Genomic DNA, 20,292 nt, shown 5'->3' with positions numbered 1-20,292 from the left:
ACAGCTCGATTTTGAGCGGCAGTACGTACTTGTGCTGAAGCGTTTTTGCTCGAACGACGCTTGTTCCTGTAGAACTTCGAGAGAGATGGTTGACACGGGGGTAGAGGCGCGTCATGTTGAGCCCTCATCGATGGACCTGGTAGACTTGACATGATCGTGCCGGTTTCGTTGCACCGCCCTTGCCAACGCAAGAACCGTTGCAACGGTAGAGCAATGCGCCCCTGTTGGAACCGTCGGCGAAGGCAGAGAACAGGATTGTGACCACAAGCGAGTTTGCGACCGTGCGGCTCGACTTTCCCCGTGCTCATCCCTTTGTCCTTGCAGCTTATAGCAGTCACGTGATGAACCTACATAACATCCTGGCTCATATGTACTCGCTATCTTCAACGTGAAGGCCTAGCAGTTGTCAAACTTTCCGGACAGACCGTTTCTAGGGGATGTGAAGAGCCCCGGGATGCGGGGTCACTCTGGGTCGTGAGCTGGCTTAAAGGTTAATGGACCAGCATGGCACGCACAACTACCCTGAATGTGTGAGTCCTTCGTTGCGTCGAGTAACCCACTTGGGTCATACAAGACTTTCCGGAATCCACGTTCGAGGTTTTAGCGAGCGCTTCAGATGGACTGGCTTCAAGCATGGCTCAGTATCCACTCCGGTACTATACGAACATTATCAACGACTTCGAAGAGCGGCAACTGCACGATCGTACCCCAGCCGCCTCAACCGTCAGTACGATGCCAAGTTCGTCGCAAAGTCGACCGATCCTATGTCTAAGAAAGGGTACGCTTGAGGTGGACGTGGTATCAATTTTGATATCTCGGGCGACGAGGACAGCGAGACCGACGAAAGCACCTCATTTCTAGATCTTTCTGTTTGTCTTCAACTACCTGAAGGTCATCTGCCATTAGGCATCTACGGGGTTGCGCCATCAACCTCCTCAGAGGCAAGACCCAATCTACTCTCTTCCAGAACATCGCATAGCCTAAACACGCTAGACAGCAATGGCACCTTTGCGAACGACCGAAGGCAGCCATCTATGTTAAGGCGTCTAAGGTCATCGAGAATCACAGCTTCGACGACAGTGCGGTCACCTCAGAGGCCGTTTGTGTATCCATCTGATTTTCGGGAGCCGTCAGAAGTACCGGAAACCCGATTTATCGATAGCTCAGGAGTGGCCATACCTGGTGTATGTGATCGCATTCAATGTACACAGACACGCGTGCATTTCGTTTAGGCCTTCTGTTTGTCAGAAACCATGGAGTACACAACGGCTTTGGCCGACCATGGTATCGTGTACTCGGATCATGCTCGCTTGATCAATGCAATGCGGTCTCTGGTCGAGCTACCGGTTGATTCCAGACGGGCTTCGAGATACGTCGATGCACGCTGGAGTACAGAGAGCCAGTGCAACGCGAAAAGCCAGCATCAAGGCTTGTTACACAGTGTTTTCCAGGCAATTGTTGCGAAGTCACAGGGGCTGTACCAGCAGACGCAACACCAGACCGCCATTCTGAACCTTCTTCTCGAGGAGATCAGCCAGAATTTGCGAGTGAGAGAAGTTCCTGTAGTAGTTTGTGTTAGCTCACTCTTCCTCTTTGCACCTGAGCAGATCCTGGAAGCACATATCGAGATCCTACACGCACCATTGACACCTCAAGGTCCACAAAAGTCGACCAAAGACTATGCGAAAGCTGCAGAACACTTGTTCTTCATTAACACAGACGCTTTCGTGAATTCGAGTGAACAGGGCTTTTCAATGCCACAATGTAATTTAGACAGCAATGTCGAATCTTCCTCAGCAACTGAACAGGCTGACCTATGGCCGTTTGGTCATTGGTACGACTCTAGATCTCAGGTTCGAACTCGCCCGTGGCCTCTCTGACTGAATGCGATAACCTCAAGCAAACGTCGGGCCTTAGCCGGAAACGCTGACCGCTATGGAGTCGAACCGTATTTTTGAGCCTGGATGCAAGCCGACCTCAACTCTCGTACAGTGAGCAGCACGTACACCAAGTACACCAAGTACTTGATCAACTAAGAGAATTATCCTCTCGTGGATGGACGGCTTGGGTATAATGAAAATCCTTCGAGCAGTACGCTGGCTTGGGCTAAGCCAAGAGATGAGAACCAGCGGAGGTACCAGCACAACCGGCGATTGGAACTTCACAAAAGTGTCCAACGAGGCTCCCGCTTGGGACTTGTACGATTCAGTGGCTGTGGTCTGTCTTACCCACCCCATACCCCAGAGATGGATGAGCTCGGGCTTTGGGAAGACGCCTATGAGGCGCTTGTCGCTCGCATTGATCAGATCAGCTTGGGGTTCAAGGCGATCACTCGATCTCCATACGTGCGTGCATCATGCATGCTGAACAGGCTTTGCAATCGTGGGAGCAACGATATAGTGTCGAAGCTCAGAGTACATTCGCGAACTCAATGCTGCGCAACGGCGTATCATCTGGACGATGGAGGCAATTCCTGACACTTATGGCAGCCAGAGATACCAACCAGACTGAGAGACCAGTGCGTGGAACGGTCAAGGCCTGTTGGAACTTCTGGTTGAGCTGGAGAGGTGGACGCATCGTGCAGCAGAGGTTGAATGTCCATGAGAAGAAGTGAGTGGTGACCCGAAGACACTCAATGTTGGCCTGAGTGTGGCACATGTACGTCACAGCTTGCGCGCGCAAGCATTATGAACAAGGACTTCTGTCCCAAATCGATTATTGCAAATATCGCGGAATTCAGCGTTGGGAATTGCACTTCTGGTGGCTCAGAAAGCGCGGTCCGTGCCCAGCGGCTTCTCTCCGCTTGCTGACAAGAAGGACCCACCCAACGACAAGACACCACCCGGGCAGAACAGGCAAGCTATATCGTGCCACATTTCGTCCAACGATGGCGCAATGGGTGGTGTGCTCTGCGCAATTCGTACGACAGGCGCAGAGACCCTGATTTTGTGAGGGGCTCGGCCCTACCCGTGTAGGTGTGAAAGACGTTGCTGCTGTATGATTTGCCGATCCACGGTTGTCCTCGACACCATTCCCAACTCGTTTCAAAGCGCAATATCGGCGCGATTGTAAGCCAAGTCGACTTCATCTGTTGCTGAGATAATAGGGCGGAATACAGAGCTGGCTGTGTGTCGTGCTCAGAAGCTTCAAGAGATATAAGGAGTATTGAGTCCAGCACCAAGAATCATCAACACACCACTCTCCACTAAACAACCAGTTCACTTATACTCCTCAATTCCACTCCACGCACCAGTTCATCCAACAATGTCTATCAAGAACGTCATCATCATCGGTGCTGGAGGCAACCTTGGACCCTCCGTCCTGAGAGCTTTACTCAGCTCATCATTCAACACCAGTGTTCTCTCCCGTGAGGGCTCGAACTCCACATTCCCATCAGGCGTCAACGTCCTCCGTGCCAACTACGATTCTGTCGACAGCCTCAAGCAAGCTTTCCAAGGACAGGATGCCGTCATCTCCCTTGTAGGCAGCGGTGCCATCGGAGATCAGAACAAACTGATCGACGCTGCGATCGCAGCAGGCGTAAAGCGCTTCCTCCCCTCAGAGTTCGGCAGCGACACACCCAACCCGAAGACACGAGCTGTAGTCAGCGTCTTCGAGGCTAAGACCGGCACAGTGAACTACCTCAAGAGCAGGGAGGATGTCATCAGCTGGACGAGCGTTATCACCGGACCTTTCTTCGACTGGGGCCTCAAGGTTGGCTTCTTAGGCCTCGACCAGAAGAACAAGACAGCTACCGTTATTGACAGCGGCAACGCCACCTTCTCCACCAGCAACCTCAGCTTCATCGGCGAGGCTGTTGTGAAGACACTGGAGAACGCCGAAGCTACCAAGAACCAGTACGTCTATGTTAGCGAGTTCCAGATCTCGCAGAATGAGCTTCTCGCTGCGGCAGAAAAGGTTACGGGCGAGAAGTTCACGGTCAACAAGGTCAGCGCGAAGGATCACATTGCGAAGGGCAACGAGCTGTTGCAGAAGGGCGACTTCCATGGAATCGGGCCGCTGATCCAATCAATCACATTCGGTGATGACAAGCTTGGTGATCTGAAGCCATCTGGACTGTGGAATGACAAGTTGGGCCTTAAGCAGGAGAGCCTCGAGGACTCGATCAAGGCTGGATTCGCAGGCAAGTTGCTGCACGAAGTCTAGATAGTGTAGCAAGTAAAGTCAACGAGCATTCTGATGGTCCCTTCTATAGCTCTCGTGTTCCTTGTTGTGCTGCGTATCATGCATTTATTCGTGGTTTGCTTTTTCCTAGCCAATTGGCCTGTCTAATGCCAAGTCCTGAACACCTCAAAACAACATACTGCTTACTTCAAGAAGGTGTTCACTGGCAGACGGTATACGTCAATAGTCCAGTATGGCCTCCTTGTGCCTTCCCATTCCTTGCTTCCGTGCAGACCCGCGGGCACCTTAATTTCCTCCCAAGTTGTGTCGAAGCCAGCTTCGTACAGATCGATCTCGGAAACCTTGGTGTAGACATCGTAGCAGATTTGTCGGTCAGCGCCAAGGCCATTGTACCATCCAAATTTGCCATCCTTCGCCAGCAGCTGGATGACGTACTCGGCGAAGAACTCCTTGAGCGCTGCGTAGTCCTCGGCAAATGTGTCGTAATAGATAGCATCCAGAACAACACCCTGCTCAACGAGCTTGGGCAGAACGTCTTGCCAGCGGCCCTCGTGGATGTGAACATTGGGCTTGTCGTACCATCCGGTCTCCCTCAGGCGCTGGTGAACTTGCGGGTGAGCCTCGATGATATGGTGTTCTGAGGGGTCGTGGGTCAGGATAGCTGTGTCGACGATGCCCATTCCATGACCGACGTTCATGGTTCGTAGACCCTTCTTGGGAATCAGGGTCTCGGCGTGTCGCTGCATGATCTCGGTTTCCCAGTCCATCATGACTGCGTTATCGCTCTCATCAAGTAAGATACCGGGCTTGTAGCGGAGCTGAGACCTGATGTAGGCCTTGTTGTCAAGAGAGACATCGTCAAGGACCTTCTGCTCGACAGCTTCTGTAATAACTTGCGCCTCATCTTCAGAGACCTTCTGCTTCTTGGCCGCGGGCTGCTCCTCGGTAGTCTCCTCTTCCTCCTCTTCCTCAACCTCAATTGCGGAGGTTCCAAGACCAAGGGCCTGCATCTTGGCAAACAGCAACTCAGCGCGGACACCAGCCTCAACCATGAGGTCGTAGGTCTTCTGTTGACCAAGGCGAAGGGCAATACATCCTGGTGTCTCGTCCTCCTTGTTCAAGTCGTTCCAGATGGCTCCGTTCTCAAGCAGAATGTTGATTGTCTGAATGGCATTCTCGTCCGCCTCTTTTCCCTCCTCAGCTTTGCCACAGGACGCAATGGCTGCGTGAAGTGGCGAAGTCGCAACTGTTGCTGTGGGATCTTGGACGTTGGCTGAGCCTTCCTTGAGCGCAACCTTCAGGGCTGAAACATCATGGCGTTTTGCTGCCGAGATGATACGCTTTGCGAGAAGGATCTCCTGTTCTGTTGCTTGTTCTGCCATCTTGTATTGTTACTTTGCTTTGTTGCACCAGTTAATTTCTGAGGCGGGGAATTTTTTTGCTATTGCAGGGATTACGATAAGATAAGCGATGACTAGTGTCTCACTCCTCTTGCTTGTTACGGTTAAGATAGTCAATGCCTTGCTTAGTTAGGTGCCAATCTGAAGATCTTATAACAATATATTTTTTATTTTATTAGCTTGTACTCATTAAGCTGGTCTCATGGTGGCTAGCAGAATTTTCGCTGCTCAGCCGGCTTATCTCTTCGCATCACAGCATCTCGCGGTACTGGTAGAACTTGAGGTGGTAACCCATTTTTCAGTTAGTGTGTTCCGCCGATTAAGTACCAGCAAGCTGCCTCATATATTCTTGAACCTCGCATACGGGTTGTTCTCCCTAGTCGGTAGATCCTGCGATGATACCCTTTGCTCCTTAGCGGTGGACGTCCGCGTCTGCGCCACAGGTTCTGCTGCAGATTTCGGGGCCTTCGGTGACCCACTGGAGCCAGATTTTGTTTTGAACGCAGACAGTAAATCCTGTCTCTCTTGTTCAGTATCGCTGGTCAGATCGATTGCCCCATCGTAATGCTCCTGTGCGGGTTGTGGCGGACTTGTTCTGGCCTTCTGCATCGAACGTGGTCGAGATGAGGCGGACACTTGTGGAGCAACATCTGTCTCAGGTGTAGACTCCAAAACGCCTCCCCATTGCGAATGGCTGTGGTCAGGTGAGAACGGGCCGAGCCCAGATACCATAGGTGCAACAGGTGCTCGAGGCTGTCCCATGTGATGTTCATGGGAGACGGGTAAGCCAGTTGAAATGGCACGGGCTGAAGATTGATGCGCAGATTGAAAGCTGTTTAGCGTGGACACACGCTGCTGACGTGCCTCTGAAGGGGTAGGTGCATGTACGTGGCTCTGTGCGCTATCAATCGAACTGGATGCATTTCGCGGCAACGAAGCAGTGCTTGGTAGCGCCGATATTGCTGGGTATGCTCTTGGACGAGGCTTCCTGGCAACAGGCTGAGGACTTTGTGTTGAGGCGTGTGTGGGCATCGGCGGCAACAATGGGTCTGGATGCATTGGTTCTGGACGTATTCGTTCCTCGGGCAGTCCATTAGGTGGTACAGTCGTGCTCGGGAGTGAACCCCAAAATTGGCCATCGCTCATAGGTAACCCATTGAGAGGACTGTCGCCAGTACGCCTTCGTTTTGGCGAACGTGGTTCAGGCGAAGCAGCCGTTGCCAGTTCTTGCTCCACCATGACAGGCGCCTCTTCCGCTATTGTCGTAGCTGGCCGTTTTGTTCGGGCTGTAAATCTACCTTTCTTAGGAGCCGCAGCCGCAGCAGTGATCGCTGCTGCGGTCGAGCCTGCTGTCGCACCTTCTGTAGGTGCCTTATCACTCATCTTGGTTCGCTGTTTCGTTCTTCGGTTCACGGTACTCCCGTCGATAGCTCCGCGGATGGCTTCTAGCTCGTCGATGTACTCCCAGAACCACTTCCATACAGACGCGTTGAGTCGAAGGTCAACGAAGTTCTCACGAACAGCAATGCGCATTGCTTGGATGTCGCCAAGGAGCAGCCTGTTGTTACGTATCTCAGAGTACATTGAGATCAAGACTGTGACTGCGACCATCTCGACAGGTGCGAAGGTCTGTACGCCCCGTAGATATTTGTTGCCATTCGTGAATGTGTCGGGATCAGCTTCGATGAGGTCCTTGAAAGTGTTCCAAACGCTGGCAAGGTGTGACTTTAGGCCGTCATCTACGGCGCTTTTGTTGCTCAGAAGCTTTGGCAGATGCGTGTGATTCGTCTTCAGTATGGGTACTCCATTGGCAGCTGTTGGGTGCATGCACTCGATGATCTGACTGAAGCATGAGAGGGTGAGTTGAAAGTCCTTCGACCTCGCCTTGTCCTTCATCAAAGAGTACACGACTGGAAAATCTGCGACGAACAACCTGGCGAGTTCTTGCCAGGGCCCTGTCGAAGCACGCATCTTCTCAGCAAGGTTTAGCTGCACCCCCATCTGTACCCTTGCGAAGAGGTCCTCTTCTTGCTCGGGCGACAGGTTGTTGTATTCGAACGATACGAAATCCTTTTGGTAGAATTGTTTCTGTAGCTGCTTCGATAAGACTCGTTTGCGCTTGCTTCCGGCGGGTTCACAGAACCACCTGGACATGTCAGTGTTTGTGTGAATCAGACTTCTTGCAGCACCTACCACTTCTCTCCGCGATGATCGTGACAAGGAATCATGCCTTTGACAAATGCAAGAACCGAGGATAGGCGTTGTTTGCCATCAACGCATACCAGCGTTTCTTGAGGAGCTGCGGCATCTTGACCAGGCCGCGGCTTCTTGTTCAAAATGATGGGTGGAACGTAGAAGTTTTCTAAATGCCGTCGTCAGTTGCGGGTATTTGCAGCCATCATGTGCACTTACCCATCAACGAGTTGATTAGGCCCGTCATTCGATCAGCTGTGTCCCAACATCAGTATGGTTTCTGCATGCTTTGCGTTTATGTACCCGCTCACCTGTCCAAACAACATCTCGCTGGTATTCTGGATCGACATCTATTACGCCGGCTTGCATAAGCTCTGTGCTAATCAGCTTGCATGTCTCGCAGGTATAGTCTCTCACCTACTCATCAGCTCCGCCAAGTTGCGCATGAGAACGAACGGCTTCTGCAGCTGCGGTCGCGACCTGTAAGCGTCGTCCTCATCGTCGTCATTATCCTCTTTCTTGATGATCGACTGTGTTGCGGCGACGGCATCGTCATAGTTCGGCCTGGATATGGTGCGTGAGGGTCTGGTGCTGGCGTGGTTTGGCTCCATGGCCAGACCTGGCATGCTGATGTGGCTGGAAGATAGGCGCCAGAAGCCTAGGTGACAAAGGCAGCTTCCTGTGAGGGTTCAAGCTAGCGTTATTCACAAGACCTAAGATACAAGTTGCTAAGCTAGAAAAAAGGAAACAGGGGGGCATGTCTCTGGCCTTTTATAGCCTGGCAGTCAGGGTTTTGTAATCTTATGGAAGCACATAGAACCTTCCATCACATGACCGAAAGAACCTGCTGTCACATGACCGAAAGAATCTGCTGTCACATGACCGAAAGAACTTGCTGTCACATGACCAAAAGAACCTGCTGTCACAGGACCCAAAGAACCTTCTAGCAATGTTCCTTGCCTTGGCAAGCTTGGACATCCTATGTGCCTGAGGTATCAAGGCATATCAATAGTCTCAGTTTAGGCATAGCCTGTGACACTTCCTCTCTAGCTTGTGTTTCAGGGTAGCTAGTTCCTACCTGCTTAGCTAGGTGAGAGAAAAGCTAATTCTAGCTGTAGTGTCTTTAAGCTACTTAAGTCCTTTAGAGCAGTACTTAGTATGATTATCCTAAGTCTTAAAGGAACCAAGGCAAGCAGAAGAGATGTGAAAAGGCATCCCTTATACAGACAGAGAAAGTGGTGTTGAAGTCGTACTTTAAGCAAAGCTTGGAAGCACAGTTTGGTTGGGTCTCAGGGATGAGTAGAGCATGAAGGAACAGAGGGATTGATTACCTAAGCAAAGCTTGTGGTAGTCAAAGACCATGACGGCTGGTAGCAATGAGTAGTACAGAGTAGACTGTCTGGCTCAAGAGCAGGTGAGATTCCAAGAACAAAGTTGATTGACAAAGTTGAACACGATGCCACAAGGGCAGCGTGTTTACTTGCTGTATACTGTCCACCAGATCTGCTCGTTGACGAGCGCTTCACGTGACCCTGTGTTCGTCACGTGTAGTCTACTCGTAGGCGAGCAATCCTTGTTGTTCGTAGCCGCCGGCCGAGCGGCCTCAGCGTGCTGCGCCTTCCTCCAAGTCTCCGTATCTGGTTGGTGGTTACTTATTACTCTGCTGCCCAGTCGTGAGACACAGGATCGTAACAGTGGGGCTCTGGCGCTACATGCTTGGCTGCAGATGCAATCAGACAAGCAAGCAACAGCAATCAATTGCTATGACACCAAGTGTGAATGTGAGCGTCGCAATTGCAGATTGATGTGATAATTGCATATTGGTGTCCTGCTTAGACAATAATCTCTTCTCTATGGAAATCTGCCATCCCATCCCTAACTACTTTGCGTAGCTGCGCAGCCGCGCGACCCATCTCACCGCCTGCTTTCAGGGCTTGCTCAAGACCCGTGACGACGGCAGGTTCTGCTCTATCGTTGAACACTCTTTGTCGGTCCTCGCGGTCCTCGAACATCTCTGCTTCCTCGTCTCTTGTCGCGCTGAACAGATTCAAATGGGCGTAAACGTTCGACCGCTCAGACAGCATGTGGTGTTCTGTCTGCCAAAGCGGAAAGTTACTGTCGTTCGAGATCGACACAACCTGTGCGTGATACAAACCAGCTCGCAGGAACGCTGTGAGAGCATCCATCTGCTTCACCTGGAGCTTTGCGTCGCTCTTGCCGTATGACTTTGCTTGAGACCATTTGCCTTCTCCTTCAGACTTCCAAATGAGCAAGCTCAGGAAGCATTTCAGCATCTTCACCCATCCGCCAGCGCAACTGACAACTTCATCGCCCGCAACACGAACCAGCCATTGGAGAACCTCTAAGGCAAAAGTCCGAATCTGTACGGACAGATGCGTCATTCCTGCTCTCGTGTGGAGCAGAAGTTGATCTGCATGGGTGGCGACATCATTCTCTGGTAGGATCTTGAGAAGCTTGAGCAACTGCTGTCGAACAGCGTTCGAGGGGTCCAGAATGAGTCTCTGAACTGCAGGAATGATGACTGACGCGGGCTGAGGTAATGGAGTTCCAGGAGTGATGCCTGTAATGGCTGAAGTAAGGAAGGCTAGCGACTCCTGTCGCTGCTTGTCCGCCTTGTGGTCAAGTAAGCCCAAGTGATGTACACATTGTGCCTCTAATGTTGGAGCAATTGCGGAAAGGGCCTGCTGCTTCAGAGAGATTGCTGCGACACCGTAAGCTTTTCTGCTTAAACCGTAACTTGATGCTCATCTTACACTTCGCCTTGAAACTTGTGCTCGTGGCATTCGCAGCCTTTGGTGCAGCCTTTCCAACCCTCAGCTTAGGTTTCTGCGAACTGTCAGGATCGTTTAGTTTCGCAACGGGTTCACTTTCGTACCTGGAAATCCTTCTTCTTGTCCTTCTTCTTTTTCGAGCTGGTAGTCATGTTGCTCTTCAGCCGCAATCAATTAGTATACTACGATGTTTTCTTGATGAGATAGCGGTCGTCGGAAGCATGAAGGCTGGTGATCAAAGTGACATGAGTAATCCCATTTGTAGCTGTCCAGACCTACCCGTGATGCTGCGTAGAAAATTGAGGAATCTGCAAAAGGACGCTAATCCTAGTAGGTTTAGCGTCAGCCGGCCTTTGACAGGGGACCACGCCGCGGTGCTCGCGCGCAAAGATGTCATGGAAACCAACTACAACAAACACGCTCACGGTTGCACTAGATTCTCGCTGCGAAATATGGCTCAGCGCTCAGTGAGTACCTCCCTGCTCCCAACGAGCAGTTTACTGACCTTTTCCAGACCGAAGAAACTCTCTCGCTGCTTACTCGACTGAGTCAAAAGCCTGGCGTACAAAGCACACTCATCTTGTCACGCGACACAGGAGCCATAGTACGCACGTCTGGCCTGATATCGAACAGCTCGTCGGCGAACCCGAATAGCACATTGCCTGCCTCAGGCGAAACAACGGCTGACAACTACGTGAATGGGCGAAAGGAAAGCGGAATACACAGTGCTGAAGACGTAGCAAGTGCAGTCTGGAAGTTTTTAGGAGCCGCAGGAAGTCTCATCGATGAACTCGATAAGGAGGACGACGTTCGGTTACTACGACTGCGCACGAAGAAGAATGAGCTGGTGATTGTGCCAGGTAAGTTCGACATAAGCAAGTCAAGCGCTCCGCTAATAGAAGCAAAGATCCTAAGTACATTCTGGTTCTTATCCACGATACGCCGCCCGCATAAAACCGTCGAGCCTTTGAGCGTACAATCACAGCATCGGTCATTTAAGCGTTATGATACCCACCTGTTCAGAAACAATAATAAACAATTCACCAGTGCGCTTCCCTGATCTCAACTTTGTTGACGTCCACACCCTCCTTAAACCATCGATCTACACGTACATCAGTGCATGGCCCCGCTCGCAGTCAATCAGGAGGAACAAGGTTGAACAATTGGGTTGTAGATGTTGGGAAAGAGATACTTACCAGCCTCGCTGATCTCGATGTCATTACCGCTCATCTGGCGCTTGCGCATCTTGCCATCTTCCGCGAAGGTCCAGTCTTCGAGACCGTAACATCGCTTCCACTTCATACCGTCATGCGCATCTTGGTACTCATACCTGGTTCAGTCAGCTGCTGAGGCTCGAATAGAGGGGGCGCTCGAATCGGACCAGAACTGGACAGCAATCTTGTCATTTGTGAAGGCGAAAAGCTCTTTGCGCAAACGGTAACTCTTCTCCTTTTCCCACTTCTGGGTCAGGAACTTCTCAATGTCGGCGGTCCCCGCAATGAAGGTAGACCGGTTACGCCAGATACTGTCCGCAGTATAGGCTTGGGCGATCGTTTTGGGGTCCCTAGCCAGTTCAGTCAAGCGTCAACAACAACTCTGGCCGTGGGGTACTGCTTACTGGCCATTCCAAAGGTCTTGTGCCTTCTTCACTTTGGCGTTCGCCGACTCTGCTGTGAATGGTGGTGCAAGCGACATGATTACTGCTTCTGGCTACGGACAACTGTACGTGGCAGTTGATGAGGAAGTTCAGAGGTTGGGTCGGATTGCAAGGCTCAAAGCATGTGTGTCTGACGTGGTCTTCGTATATGCACTGTAAGATCTGGTTACAAAGACACGTTGCCGATCATGCCGACTGGAGGCCGTACAACCCCAGTCTTCCATATGCCTGTTGATAACAAGTCGTACATTGCCAGTAGAGCTGGAAACAGTCTCTGCCCACCAGAACTGTGTACAGAGATGCTGCCTTGCCCTGAAGATCTACTGCTAAGCTCTGTGTCCAGCGAAGGCGATTCTTGCCAGATACCGAGGTACAATGACACGACTCGAGTAATCGCATCCAGACAGCAACAGCTTACAAAACACGAAGCAAAAGCGAACGTCAATTTGATAGGACCGAAGTATTTGTCCAATAGCCTGCCACGCAAGTACCCATACACTTGGACCTCGCTCGTCATCCAGCCCTTGCCCCACCATGCCCACGCCGGCGAAGCTCCGAGCTACAGCTTAAGCTGCTGCCCCTTCAACTTCGAGAGCTCTCTCAATACAGCAACAAACTTTACAAACCTCTACCTCACGCTTCGATTTCACACATCAATTAATTACAATGGCTCCTCTCAAGGTCGGTGACTCTCTGCCCGATGGCGTTAAGTTCGAGTACGTACCCCTCCACCCCACCAAGCTCATGCAGATGCTCGCGTCGAGCATGAACACGCTGCGCCTGCAACTCTCCCCTTCTCCCGGACTTGACACTAACAGATCACAGATGGGCACCCATCACAGATGCTGACCCCACCGCATGCGGTCGTCCCCAGGAGTACGATGCCTCCAAGGAATGGGCGGGCAAGAAGGTCGTCCTCGTCTCTGTTCCTGGCGCGTTCACACCCGGCTGCCAGGCCTACCACCTGCCTCCCTACATTCAGAAGTTGTCTGAGCTGAAGAGCAAGGGTGTTGATGTCGTTGCTGTTATTGCGTCGAATGACTCGTGGGTTATGAATGCTTGGGGCAAGGTCAATGGTGTTAAGGGTGATGACATCCTATTCCTCAGCGACACTAAGACTTTCTTCTCGAAGCACTACGGGTGGGCTGCTGGTATGGGTGATAGGAAGTGAGTACTCCGCTCTCAAGAGCTTCTGACGTACATGAGTGCTTTACTGACAAAATACAGTGGCCGCTGGGCCATGGTCTTCGACAACGGCAAGGTCACCTACGCTGAGAACGAGAGCAATCCCGGCCAGGTCACCGTCTCTGGCGCCGAGGAGGTTCTCGCCAAGTTGTAGAGACCTCATTGAAAGGCGCAGAGAACTCATTGAAAGGCGCAGAGAGCTCATTGAAAGGCGCTCGGATATCTTAGGTGAATAAACTTGACCGTAAACAGGGACACCATAGACATAACATCTACGAAAAAGAACAATGAATGAGCTCACACATGTTCGGTTTCTTGATTGACAATAGTTGTGATATGATGTGCAAGACACGGAAGGACGGCTCCCGCACAGACCTTCAATGCCTGTAGATGGCACGGATAAGTGCAGGACGGTGATGTGGCGCTTGTTTGTGTGAATTTTGGGGTTCATTTGCTAGCAGCCAGCCTTCTGTGCGGCAGCCGTCTATGTTGTGACTTTGCTACGCCTCTGTAGCGTGGTGGCCTGGAGTCTTTATTGGGCCTACAGCCACTGTTCCCAGACACTGCAGTTTGCTTCCACCCCGGCTCCACTTTGTACATCGCTCGCTAATTTGACGCTTAATCGAAAGGTGTAAGGAAAGACTCGGCCACGAAACGTGCTCTGGCGTTCAACTGCAACGTGTTAGCTCCTCATTACAAATGTTCTGCTTCAAGCTGGGCAACCTACAAAGAGCTTCATCTCCGAGATCTCCTTGTCCACCTCCTCCATAAACTGAATGATGAAGTCTACCAACTTATGCTTCAGCATCTCCTCGGTATGGAAATTCGTAATCAGAAACGAGATATCATATCCCTTAATCGGTTTCCTCCTCAAGATAACAAAGCTCTCCGCTCTTTGTTGCAAAAACCGTGTGAACTTATGGACCAGGATGTGCTCGATCTCATCTGCCTGCTTGATCTTGATGCTTATCCGCACGCTATTGATGCTGGGCTCGATCAGGACGCGCTCGTTCTCGTTGCGCGATACGGTGAGTGGGTTCAGGATCACTTCGGGAGAGGATGCGGCTTCGATCTCGGGCACGTTGTGTCGTTCCGAGGCCTGCGAGGCGAAGTTCGAGAGCGAGATGGCGGCTGTGAGGGAGGTGCGCACGCACTGCAGGTACGGGCGGAGGGATTGCGACTGCGGCTGTTAGTATGATTCGCGGAATTGGGGCGGCGGATGCGCAGGAGGACGGTACCATTGTGTGCTGAGCTTGTGGTCAGCCCTGGACGCGGTGAATTTAGCTGCAGTCGGGGCTATGACATGCCAGCACGGAGTGATGCGGTCGCCTTGGGCGGGGCTCGGTGAAGCTGGGGCAGGTGCAGGGGTGGCGCTTGGCAGGCCTTCCTCATGCTTCGGCCGTCTACCATACTTTTGCCCCGCGACCGCTTTATAAATAATATTCGCCGCCACTGCGCATCGCTGAATACATCTCATACACAGTATCACAGCGGTTCAACATGGCGTCCATACCAGGTACGCAGCAGCCACACGCTCCTCTCAAGCACCACAGCTAACAGCGGTGTTTACAGTGATTGTCAAGCACCAGGGCAAGAAGCACGAAGTCGAGGTCGACATCTCTTCCAACGGCGAGACCTTCAAGTACCAGCTCTTCTCCATCACCGGTGTCGAGCCCGAGCGCCAGAAAATTCTCGTCAAAGGCGGCCAGCTCAAGGATGACGCCGATATGTCGAAGCTGGGGCTTAAGTCCGGGCAAACGATCATGATGATGGGCACGCCCTCTGGCGACAACACGAACGTTATCGAGAAGCCCAAGGAGAAGATCAAGTTCTTGGAGGACATGGATGAGGCGGAAGCCGCGCAGCTGGAAGGCGCCACGCCGGCCGGTCTGCAGAACTTGGGCAACACATGTTACATGAACTCGACACTCCAGGTGCTGAGGTCTGTTCCTGAGCTGCAGGAAGAGCTTCTGCGTTATGCTGACAGGTACGTTACACTCGCTTCAGGAGGAGCCTCTGATGCTGACAAACGTAGCGGCGCCGGCTCGTCCAGATCAGCAAACCAGATTAGCCAGTTCGGCCTTGGTGGCCTCGGCGCCTCCATGGACCTCACAGGATCCCTCCGCGATCTCTTCAAGCAGATGGGTGAGACCCAGCAAGGCTTCCCTCCTCTCATGTTTCTCAACGCTCTCCGAACCGCCTTCCCACAGTTCGCGCAGAAAGCAAAGGACGGACACGGTTACGCTCAGCAGGATGCCGAGGAAGCTTGGTCACAGATTGTCGCACAGCTGCGACAAAAGCTACAGATCAAGAACGAGTCAGACGCGGAGAAGAAGGCGGATGTTTCTTGGATTGACAAGTTCATGTCCGGCAGGTTCGAGTCGGTCATGGAGTGCGACGAGCCTGCGGCGAAGGAGATGGGCGAGGAGCCAGTCACCAGCGAGGACTCGTTCTTTAAGCTCAACTGCCACATCAACGTCGAGACGAATCATCTGAGAGACGGTCTCGCTGCTGGTCTAAAGGAGCAGATTGAGAAGCGCTCGGAGCTTTTGGGCCGAAACGCGGTATACACGAAGACATCCAAGATTTCGCGACTCCCTGTACACCTGCCGGTACACTTCGTACGATTCGACTGGCGCCGCGACACCAACAAGAAGGCGAAGATTATGCGCAAGGTCACATTTCCCGATGAACTGGACGCGATAGAGTTCTGCACGGACACACTGAAGAAGCAGTTGATCCCCGTGCGCGACAAGATCCGGGACGTGCGCAAGGAAGAGATTGATATTGAGCGTGCCCGTAAGCGACAGAAGCGTATGAGGGCTGGCGAGGAGAACGATAGCGACCCGCTCGCACAGAAGGAGCCTCTCCAGAAGAAGAAGGAAGCCGCACAGAAGAAGGATGATGCAAACAAGCCCGCCGAGCCCGAGGAGGAGATTGAGTACAAGACAGATGCTCAGATCGAGGCTGAGCGCGCGGCATCAATCCTGGCTGCTAAGAAGGAGGTGCTGTCGCTGGTGAGCCCCGAACTCGCCGCAGACGAGGGTGCCAATCAGACTGGTCTGTACGAGCTTCGCGGTGTCATCACACATCAGGGTGCCAGCGCTGACAGCGGTCACTACACCTCCTTTGTCAAGAAGCAGGGCGCAAAGGACCCTGTGACTGGCAAGAGGAAGGCTGAAGATGGCAAGTGGTGGTGGTTCAACGATGACAAGGTCTCTGAGGTCGACGCTGAGAGGATTCAGACCCTGTCTGGTGGAGGTAAGCATCTCAGCTTCAAAAGTGTAAAACACTCGCTAACAATCACCTAGGTCAAAGCCACTCGGCTCTCATCCTTCTGTACCGTGCAGTACCGCTGCCCACCGTTGACGAGGACGTCGAGATGTCTTAAGTAGGCGCTCTTTAGTTGACGACTTCCTTCTGTATGCACATAGACTTTGATTATCTCACCATTCACGGTGCAGAGCAGTTGGCATTGCATAAGAGGCTAGATAAAGGCATAGCAGGACCAGTGTTACGACATGATGAATTGAAGACTTCTAATGTTAGCGCGTCTTTGCCGTTCGGGCCCGTGTTTTCAGCTTTCATCCTCACTTCACGGCGCGTTGCGCCAGCACGTCAATCCTCGTGGCTGCCAAGAGCCTGGTCTATTTGACCTCCACACACCTTTTCCCTTCCACATCGTCACCACTTGCGTCGTTTCCTTTTTATGCACGCACTTTACTCTTTGTGTTGTTATATCGCATCTATCTCGCATTTCTTTATGTTTTAGTGTCGTCATGTTTTACAGTCACGAAGGTAAGCTTGAAGCTTCGACCGCCACAAGACCTTCAAAGCTGACGATACAGTCTTAACAAATCGCAAGTATGGCGTAGCGACGGTCTGGTATGTTGGCACTTGCCTGGTGCCTTCTCGATGCTCACACGCTGCAGGCTCGTCGCTACACTCGGATCCAAGTCCAGCTTGAAGAGGATCACCCGCAAGCAGATGCTCGACGTTGATGTAGCAAAAGCATGTAAAACCATCGTCGACCCTGCGGCACCTATGGCTCTACGCCTACAGGGTAACTTGTTGTATGTCATTTGTTTCTGATGCATTCAAACGAGACTGATGTATAGGTAGATATGGTGTATCTCGTGTATACTTACAGCAGTGCGGCTATGTCCTCTCAGACGCGCAGAGTGCGCACAACACCATGATGCTCATGCTACGCTCGGTGAAGAATCATGCACTTGACCCAGATGCCGGCAAGGCCAGGTGAGCATCCACCAACCTCCACATTTGCAATGACTAACGTGTCAAGGCCCGAGCAGCTTGTCCTGCAGGACGACCCATCCTTTCTCCCCGAGTTCGCCCTCCCGCCACCAGAACTCCTCGCAAACCTCAATCTCGGCTTCAATCTCGACCTCCCACGCTCCGGCGAGTCCCAATCCCTTACTCCATTCGGCTCACAGCAGCTATCGCAGTCGTCACACATCGCTGGCTATGGCCTCGTCCTACCCAGCTCTTCCCCAAATCGGCCAGCAGGTGTCGGACTTGAGGGCGACAATGATCGTCAGGGTGACAACGACATGTTCGATATCGATAACCTGATGCAGCTCGATGAGCCAGACTTCATATTTGGCGAGGACGGTGATATCATCGAGCTTACCCCTGGTCAGCCTGCGCCGGCGACGCCTGCGGCTGCTGGAGGAGCGCGGATGCACAGCGATGCTGGGGCTAGTGCGAGGGTGAGGCAGGAACATGAGGAGGGACAGCAGGGTGGCGACCAGGTGAGTACCGCTGCAATCTCCCAACCAATTTGCACCACATGATTTTTCCCCCGTCAAGAATCCGTTCTTTTGACACCCCTGTCCGTTCCTCACCATGCCTATACACGCGACCTCACTTGAGGTGCGGGTGGTCCTTCAGTACGACCAGCTGAGCGTCCTCTCTTATAGAACGTCTAGCTGTGATTTTTTCCCCTTCCTTCTTATATCCCTCTTTTACAAATATTCCATCGTTCAGCTTCCTACAATGTCTTTACTGAAGGGTTCTCACGTTCTCAAGGTCCTTGTCGGCAACCAAATGGAATTGGATCTGCCCATCTACGGAGACGGCTTGCCAGAAGCCGAGGCCACATCATCCCCCGTGGACCAACAGCACAGTGAGCCCTCCGAAGTGGTCGAGTCGTCTTCATCAGTTGCTGCACCTATGCGCCGTAAGAAACGAGCCGCGCGAGCCCTACCGAAGGACACAAGACTGGAGTTACGCAATTCAGAGATCCTGGGATGGAACACCAACTACCTCAAGAACATGAAGGAAGCCGCCCGCTCCAAAGTACAACATCGTGTTCAACAACAAGCGAAGAAGAATGCCGAGCACTATGTCTGGGGTGCAGGCATTGGTGGGCTTGGACGGGACACGTTTGGTGCTCAAGGCCCTCTCAGTCGCTTTATGGGAGACAATCTATTTGAGCTCCTCACTGGAACAAGCAGAAACCCCAAGGCCACGCCCAAGCGTGACCGCGACAGTGGCATCGATGAAGCGACTCAAGAAGAGGCACGTCGCAAGCGACAGAAGACCGCCGAGCCAGAGGAAGAGGTCGGTCGTGGACAAGACGATGAAGGACTATTCATGCTTGGTGGTGACGAAGAGGTAGAGCTCCCTCGCGAGGCTGTCTCTGCGCTCGACGACCAGCAGATATTCTCCGCTATGCCGTGGAATATCAGCGCCTCCAAGCGTGGCTCCTCTGCTATCCCTCTCAGTGGCCGTGTCACCATGATGAGCGAGCAAGGCAGGCAGGGTAGTCGTGCCGGAAGTCGCATGGTGTCTGCATCTCCATTGCTTCGCCGCAGTACTGGTCGTCTCGGTGAGTTCGAAGCTCTGCAGAGCCTGGACAGTGATGCACTTGGTGGAGACGACTTCGTCTTCGCAGCACCCACGTCCGATCCGGCCGGAGCTGAGGAAGCTACCACACAACCATCACTGCGTGTGCGCGAAGCTCTGTCTGCCGAGGGCCAGAACTTCCTCACCTTCGTCGCTGAAGCCATCACGGAGAAGTGCACTCGTGCGCTAGCTAATCTGGCCGAGATGCCTGACGCGGATCAGACTGAAGCTACGAAGGTCGAACAAGTCACATTCGAAGAGTTACTTCCGCCTCCCGAGACTAACAAAACGATTGCTTGCCAAGGCTTCCTGATGCTCTTGTCCTTGGGTACGAAAGGCATGCTCGACGTCCAGCAGCCTACTGCATTCGAAGACATCACATTGAAGCTCACCGAGAAGGCAAAAGCGATGAACACCGTTGAGGTCCAGGATGGTGATCAAGCGGAGCAACGTGGTGACGAGGGTATGGAGGATGTGCCTGCATATGTAGGCGCTAGTGAAGAGGAGCAACACTCGGCATCAGAAGCTGGTGACGATGATGAAGTGCCCGAGCCGGATGACAGCCACTTCCAAGAGCAGATGACTGCTGGTCACGCCGCCGCCGGCGATAACGATGATCACGATTCCCTTTACGGCAGTCACTGAACGATCTAACGACATATACCCGCGATGGTACTATTTCACGTCTTTTCATATTAAACCTTCTTATACAGACCACCACTCTACGATCGAATCGGGCAAAATCTACGGCTTGCATTGTGCGGCGATATCACAAACATACATGTTTTCGCATTGTCTGCCTCCAGGTTCATTCTTCAGTACTTCTTTGTAGTTTTCTCCATACTTCTTCAAATTCAGTCTCAAGTCCCGGAATATTTTCGTGCAAGTTTTGAGTGAGCTATGTCAACCAGACTAGACTAGGTCTGTCGTTTCTCAAATTCTCCGCTTCTCCTTCACCTGTACGTTTAGCTAGCGCCAAGCGAGTCTCTTTTCCCCACTACCTGCGCAGTCTCTTCAAACACCCTCCACACGCCCAACTCTCTCGTTCCAT

At 52.4% G+C, this 20,292-nt stretch overlaps 12 protein-coding genes across 12 annotated transcripts; 7 read left to right on the top strand and 5 right to left on the bottom strand.

The window, feature by feature from the left end:
* Positions 1–633: 633 nt before the first annotated feature.
* On the top strand, positions 634–1,896 carry BU25DRAFT_485712 (uncharacterized protein; the record flags this gene model as incomplete). The annotated part of the gene is made up of 3 exons (XM_033711241.1): positions 634–778; positions 892–1,184; positions 1,233–1,896. 3 exons carry the CDS (start codon positions 634–636, stop codon positions 1,878–1,880), a joined length of 1,086 nt encoding a protein of 361 aa, XP_033563890.1. The 3' UTR covers positions 1,881–1,896.
* Positions 1,897–2,093: 197 nt separating this feature from the next.
* Positions 2,094–2,729, top strand: BU25DRAFT_485706 (uncharacterized protein; the record flags this gene model as incomplete). Its single annotated transcript, XM_033711240.1, has 1 exon — positions 2,094–2,729. A coding segment is annotated over one exon (384 nt), but the record flags the coding sequence as incomplete, so codon positions are not given.
* A 120-nt stretch (positions 2,730–2,849) lies between these two features.
* Positions 2,850–4,209, top strand: BU25DRAFT_408969 (NAD(P)-binding protein). Its single transcript, XM_033705949.1, has one exon. The coding sequence runs from the start codon at positions 3,265–3,267 to the stop codon at positions 4,165–4,167; it is 903 nt and encodes a 300-aa protein (XP_033563888.1). The 5' UTR covers positions 2,850–3,264; the 3' UTR covers positions 4,168–4,209.
* BU25DRAFT_408968 (arginine N-methyltransferase 2) lies at positions 4,190–5,539 on the bottom strand. Its single transcript, XM_033705948.1, has one exon. The coding sequence runs from the start codon at positions 5,526–5,528 to the stop codon at positions 4,329–4,331; it is 1,200 nt and encodes a 399-aa protein (XP_033563887.1). The 5' UTR covers positions 5,529–5,539; the 3' UTR covers positions 4,190–4,328.
* A 239-nt stretch (positions 5,540–5,778) lies between these two features.
* Positions 5,779–8,228, bottom strand: BU25DRAFT_408967 (uncharacterized protein). Its single transcript, XM_033705947.1, has 5 exons — positions 8,161–8,228; positions 8,051–8,113; positions 7,959–7,994; positions 7,740–7,908; positions 5,779–7,692 (listed from the first exon to the last, which is right to left on the bottom strand). The coding sequence occupies exons 1-5, from the start codon at positions 8,183–8,185 to the stop codon at positions 5,886–5,888; spliced, it is 2,100 nt and encodes a 699-aa protein (XP_033563886.1). The 5' UTR covers positions 8,186–8,228; the 3' UTR covers positions 5,779–5,885.
* A 1,320-nt stretch (positions 8,229–9,548) lies between these two features.
* Positions 9,549–10,683, bottom strand: BU25DRAFT_363928 (uncharacterized protein; the record flags this gene model as incomplete). Its single annotated transcript, XM_033703772.1, has 3 exons — positions 9,549–10,461; positions 10,514–10,586; positions 10,636–10,683. The coding sequence occupies 3 exons, from the start codon at positions 10,681–10,683 to the stop codon at positions 9,572–9,574; spliced, it is 1,011 nt and encodes a 336-aa protein (XP_033563885.1). The 3' UTR covers positions 9,549–9,571.
* A 300-nt stretch (positions 10,684–10,983) lies between these two features.
* BU25DRAFT_489704 (uncharacterized protein) lies at positions 10,984–11,859 on the top strand (the record flags this gene model as incomplete). Its single annotated transcript, XM_033711436.1, has 3 exons — positions 10,984–10,998; positions 11,046–11,391; positions 11,439–11,859. 3 exons carry the CDS (start codon positions 10,984–10,986, stop codon positions 11,483–11,485), a joined length of 408 nt encoding a protein of 135 aa, XP_033563884.1. The 3' UTR covers positions 11,486–11,859.
* BU25DRAFT_408964 (DUF1348-domain-containing protein) lies at positions 11,437–12,315 on the bottom strand. The gene is made up of 4 exons (XM_033705946.1): positions 12,150–12,315; positions 11,913–12,095; positions 11,728–11,861; positions 11,437–11,633 (listed from the first exon to the last, which is right to left on the bottom strand). The coding sequence occupies exons 1-4, from the start codon at positions 12,224–12,226 to the stop codon at positions 11,572–11,574; spliced, it is 456 nt and encodes a 151-aa protein (XP_033563883.1). The 5' UTR covers positions 12,227–12,315; the 3' UTR covers positions 11,437–11,571.
* A 179-nt stretch (positions 12,316–12,494) lies between these two features.
* On the top strand, positions 12,495–13,670 carry BU25DRAFT_363920 (AhpC/TSA family protein-like protein). Its single transcript, XM_033703771.1, has 3 exons — positions 12,495–12,904; positions 13,014–13,355; positions 13,416–13,670. Exons 1-3 carry the CDS (start codon positions 12,855–12,857, stop codon positions 13,525–13,527), a joined length of 504 nt encoding a protein of 167 aa, XP_033563882.1. The 5' UTR covers positions 12,495–12,854; the 3' UTR covers positions 13,528–13,670.
* A 115-nt stretch (positions 13,671–13,785) lies between these two features.
* On the bottom strand, positions 13,786–14,677 carry BU25DRAFT_363916 (ARP23 complex 20 kDa subunit). The gene is made up of 3 exons (XM_033703770.1): positions 14,612–14,677; positions 14,101–14,553; positions 13,786–14,045 (listed from the first exon to the last, which is right to left on the bottom strand). The coding sequence occupies exons 1-3, from the start codon at positions 14,612–14,614 to the stop codon at positions 13,992–13,994; spliced, it is 510 nt and encodes a 169-aa protein (XP_033563881.1). The 5' UTR covers positions 14,615–14,677; the 3' UTR covers positions 13,786–13,991.
* Positions 14,678–14,807: 130 nt separating this feature from the next.
* On the top strand, positions 14,808–16,908 carry BU25DRAFT_388893 (cysteine proteinase). The gene is made up of 4 exons (XM_033704492.1): positions 14,808–14,889; positions 14,946–15,360; positions 15,409–16,634; positions 16,685–16,908. The coding sequence occupies exons 1-4, from the start codon at positions 14,874–14,876 to the stop codon at positions 16,762–16,764; spliced, it is 1,737 nt and encodes a 578-aa protein (XP_033563880.1). The 5' UTR covers positions 14,808–14,873; the 3' UTR covers positions 16,765–16,908.
* Positions 16,909–17,152: 244 nt separating this feature from the next.
* BU25DRAFT_489699 (uncharacterized protein) lies at positions 17,153–19,886 on the top strand (the record flags this gene model as incomplete). Its single annotated transcript, XM_033711435.1, has 6 exons — positions 17,153–17,171; positions 17,222–17,258; positions 17,306–17,446; positions 17,496–17,630; positions 17,677–18,145; positions 18,423–19,886. The coding sequence occupies 6 exons, from the start codon at positions 17,153–17,155 to the stop codon at positions 19,884–19,886; spliced, it is 2,265 nt and encodes a 754-aa protein (XP_033563879.1).
* Positions 19,887–20,292: the final 406 nt, after the last annotated feature.

This window comes from Macroventuria anomochaeta, assembly GCF_010093625.1.
Source record: "Macroventuria anomochaeta strain CBS 525.71 unplaced genomic scaffold BU25scaffold_9, whole genome shotgun sequence".
Taxonomy (NCBI): domain Eukaryota; kingdom Fungi; phylum Ascomycota; class Dothideomycetes; order Pleosporales; family Didymellaceae; genus Macroventuria; species Macroventuria anomochaeta.
Note: the sequence above shows the minus strand (reverse complement) of the source record. Positions and strands in the feature narration are given on the sequence as shown.

Excerpts from the sequence above, each read along its gene's own strand:
- BU25DRAFT_408967 (XM_033705947.1), bottom strand. The coding sequence starts at position 8,185 with ATGCGCAACTTGGCGGAGCTGATGA. Across the intron at positions 8,114-8,160 it reads CAACTTGGCGGAGCTGATGA|AGCTTATGCAAGCCGGCGTA; the intron begins GTAGGTGAGAGA and ends TGATTAGCACAG. Across the intron at positions 7,909-7,958 it reads CCTAATCAACTCGTTGATGG|AAAACTTCTACGTTCCACCC; the intron begins GTAAGTGCACAT and ends GACGGCATTTAG.
- BU25DRAFT_408968 (XM_033705948.1), bottom strand. The coding sequence starts at position 5,528 with ATGGCAGAACAAGCAACAGAACAGGAGATCCTTCTCGCAAAGCGTATC.
- BU25DRAFT_363920 (XM_033703771.1), top strand. The coding sequence starts at position 12,855 with ATGGCTCCTCTCAAGGTCGGTGACTCTCTGCCCGATGGCGTTAAGTTC. Across the intron at positions 12,905-13,013 it reads CCCGATGGCGTTAAGTTCGA|ATGGGCACCCATCACAGATG; the intron begins GTACGTACCCCT and ends AACAGATCACAG. Across the intron at positions 13,356-13,415 it reads GCTGGTATGGGTGATAGGAA|TGGCCGCTGGGCCATGGTCT; the intron begins GTGAGTACTCCG and ends GACAAAATACAG.
- BU25DRAFT_408964 (XM_033705946.1), bottom strand. The coding sequence starts at position 12,226 with ATGTCGCTTGCACCACCATTCACAGCAGAGTCGGCGAACGCCAAAGTG. Across the intron at positions 12,096-12,149 it reads CAAGACCTTTGGAATGGCCA|GGACCCCAAAACGATCGCCC; the intron begins GTAAGCAGTACC and ends TGAACTGGCTAG. Across the intron at positions 11,634-11,727 it reads CATCGAGATCAGCGAGGCTG|ATCGATGGTTTAAGGAGGGT; the intron begins GTAAGTATCTCT and ends ATGTACGTGTAG.
- BU25DRAFT_408969 (XM_033705949.1), top strand. The coding sequence starts at position 3,265 with ATGTCTATCAAGAACGTCATCATCATCGGTGCTGGAGGCAACCTTGGA.
- BU25DRAFT_388893 (XM_033704492.1), top strand. Across the intron at positions 15,361-15,408 it reads CTTCTGCGTTATGCTGACAG|CGGCGCCGGCTCGTCCAGAT; the intron begins GTACGTTACACT and ends TGACAAACGTAG. Across the intron at positions 16,635-16,684 it reads TCAGACCCTGTCTGGTGGAG|GTCAAAGCCACTCGGCTCTC; the intron begins GTAAGCATCTCA and ends ACAATCACCTAG.
- BU25DRAFT_363916 (XM_033703770.1), bottom strand. Across the intron at positions 14,046-14,100 it reads TCTCGGAGATGAAGCTCTTT|TTGAACGCCAGAGCACGTTT; the intron begins GTAGGTTGCCCA and ends AACACGTTGCAG.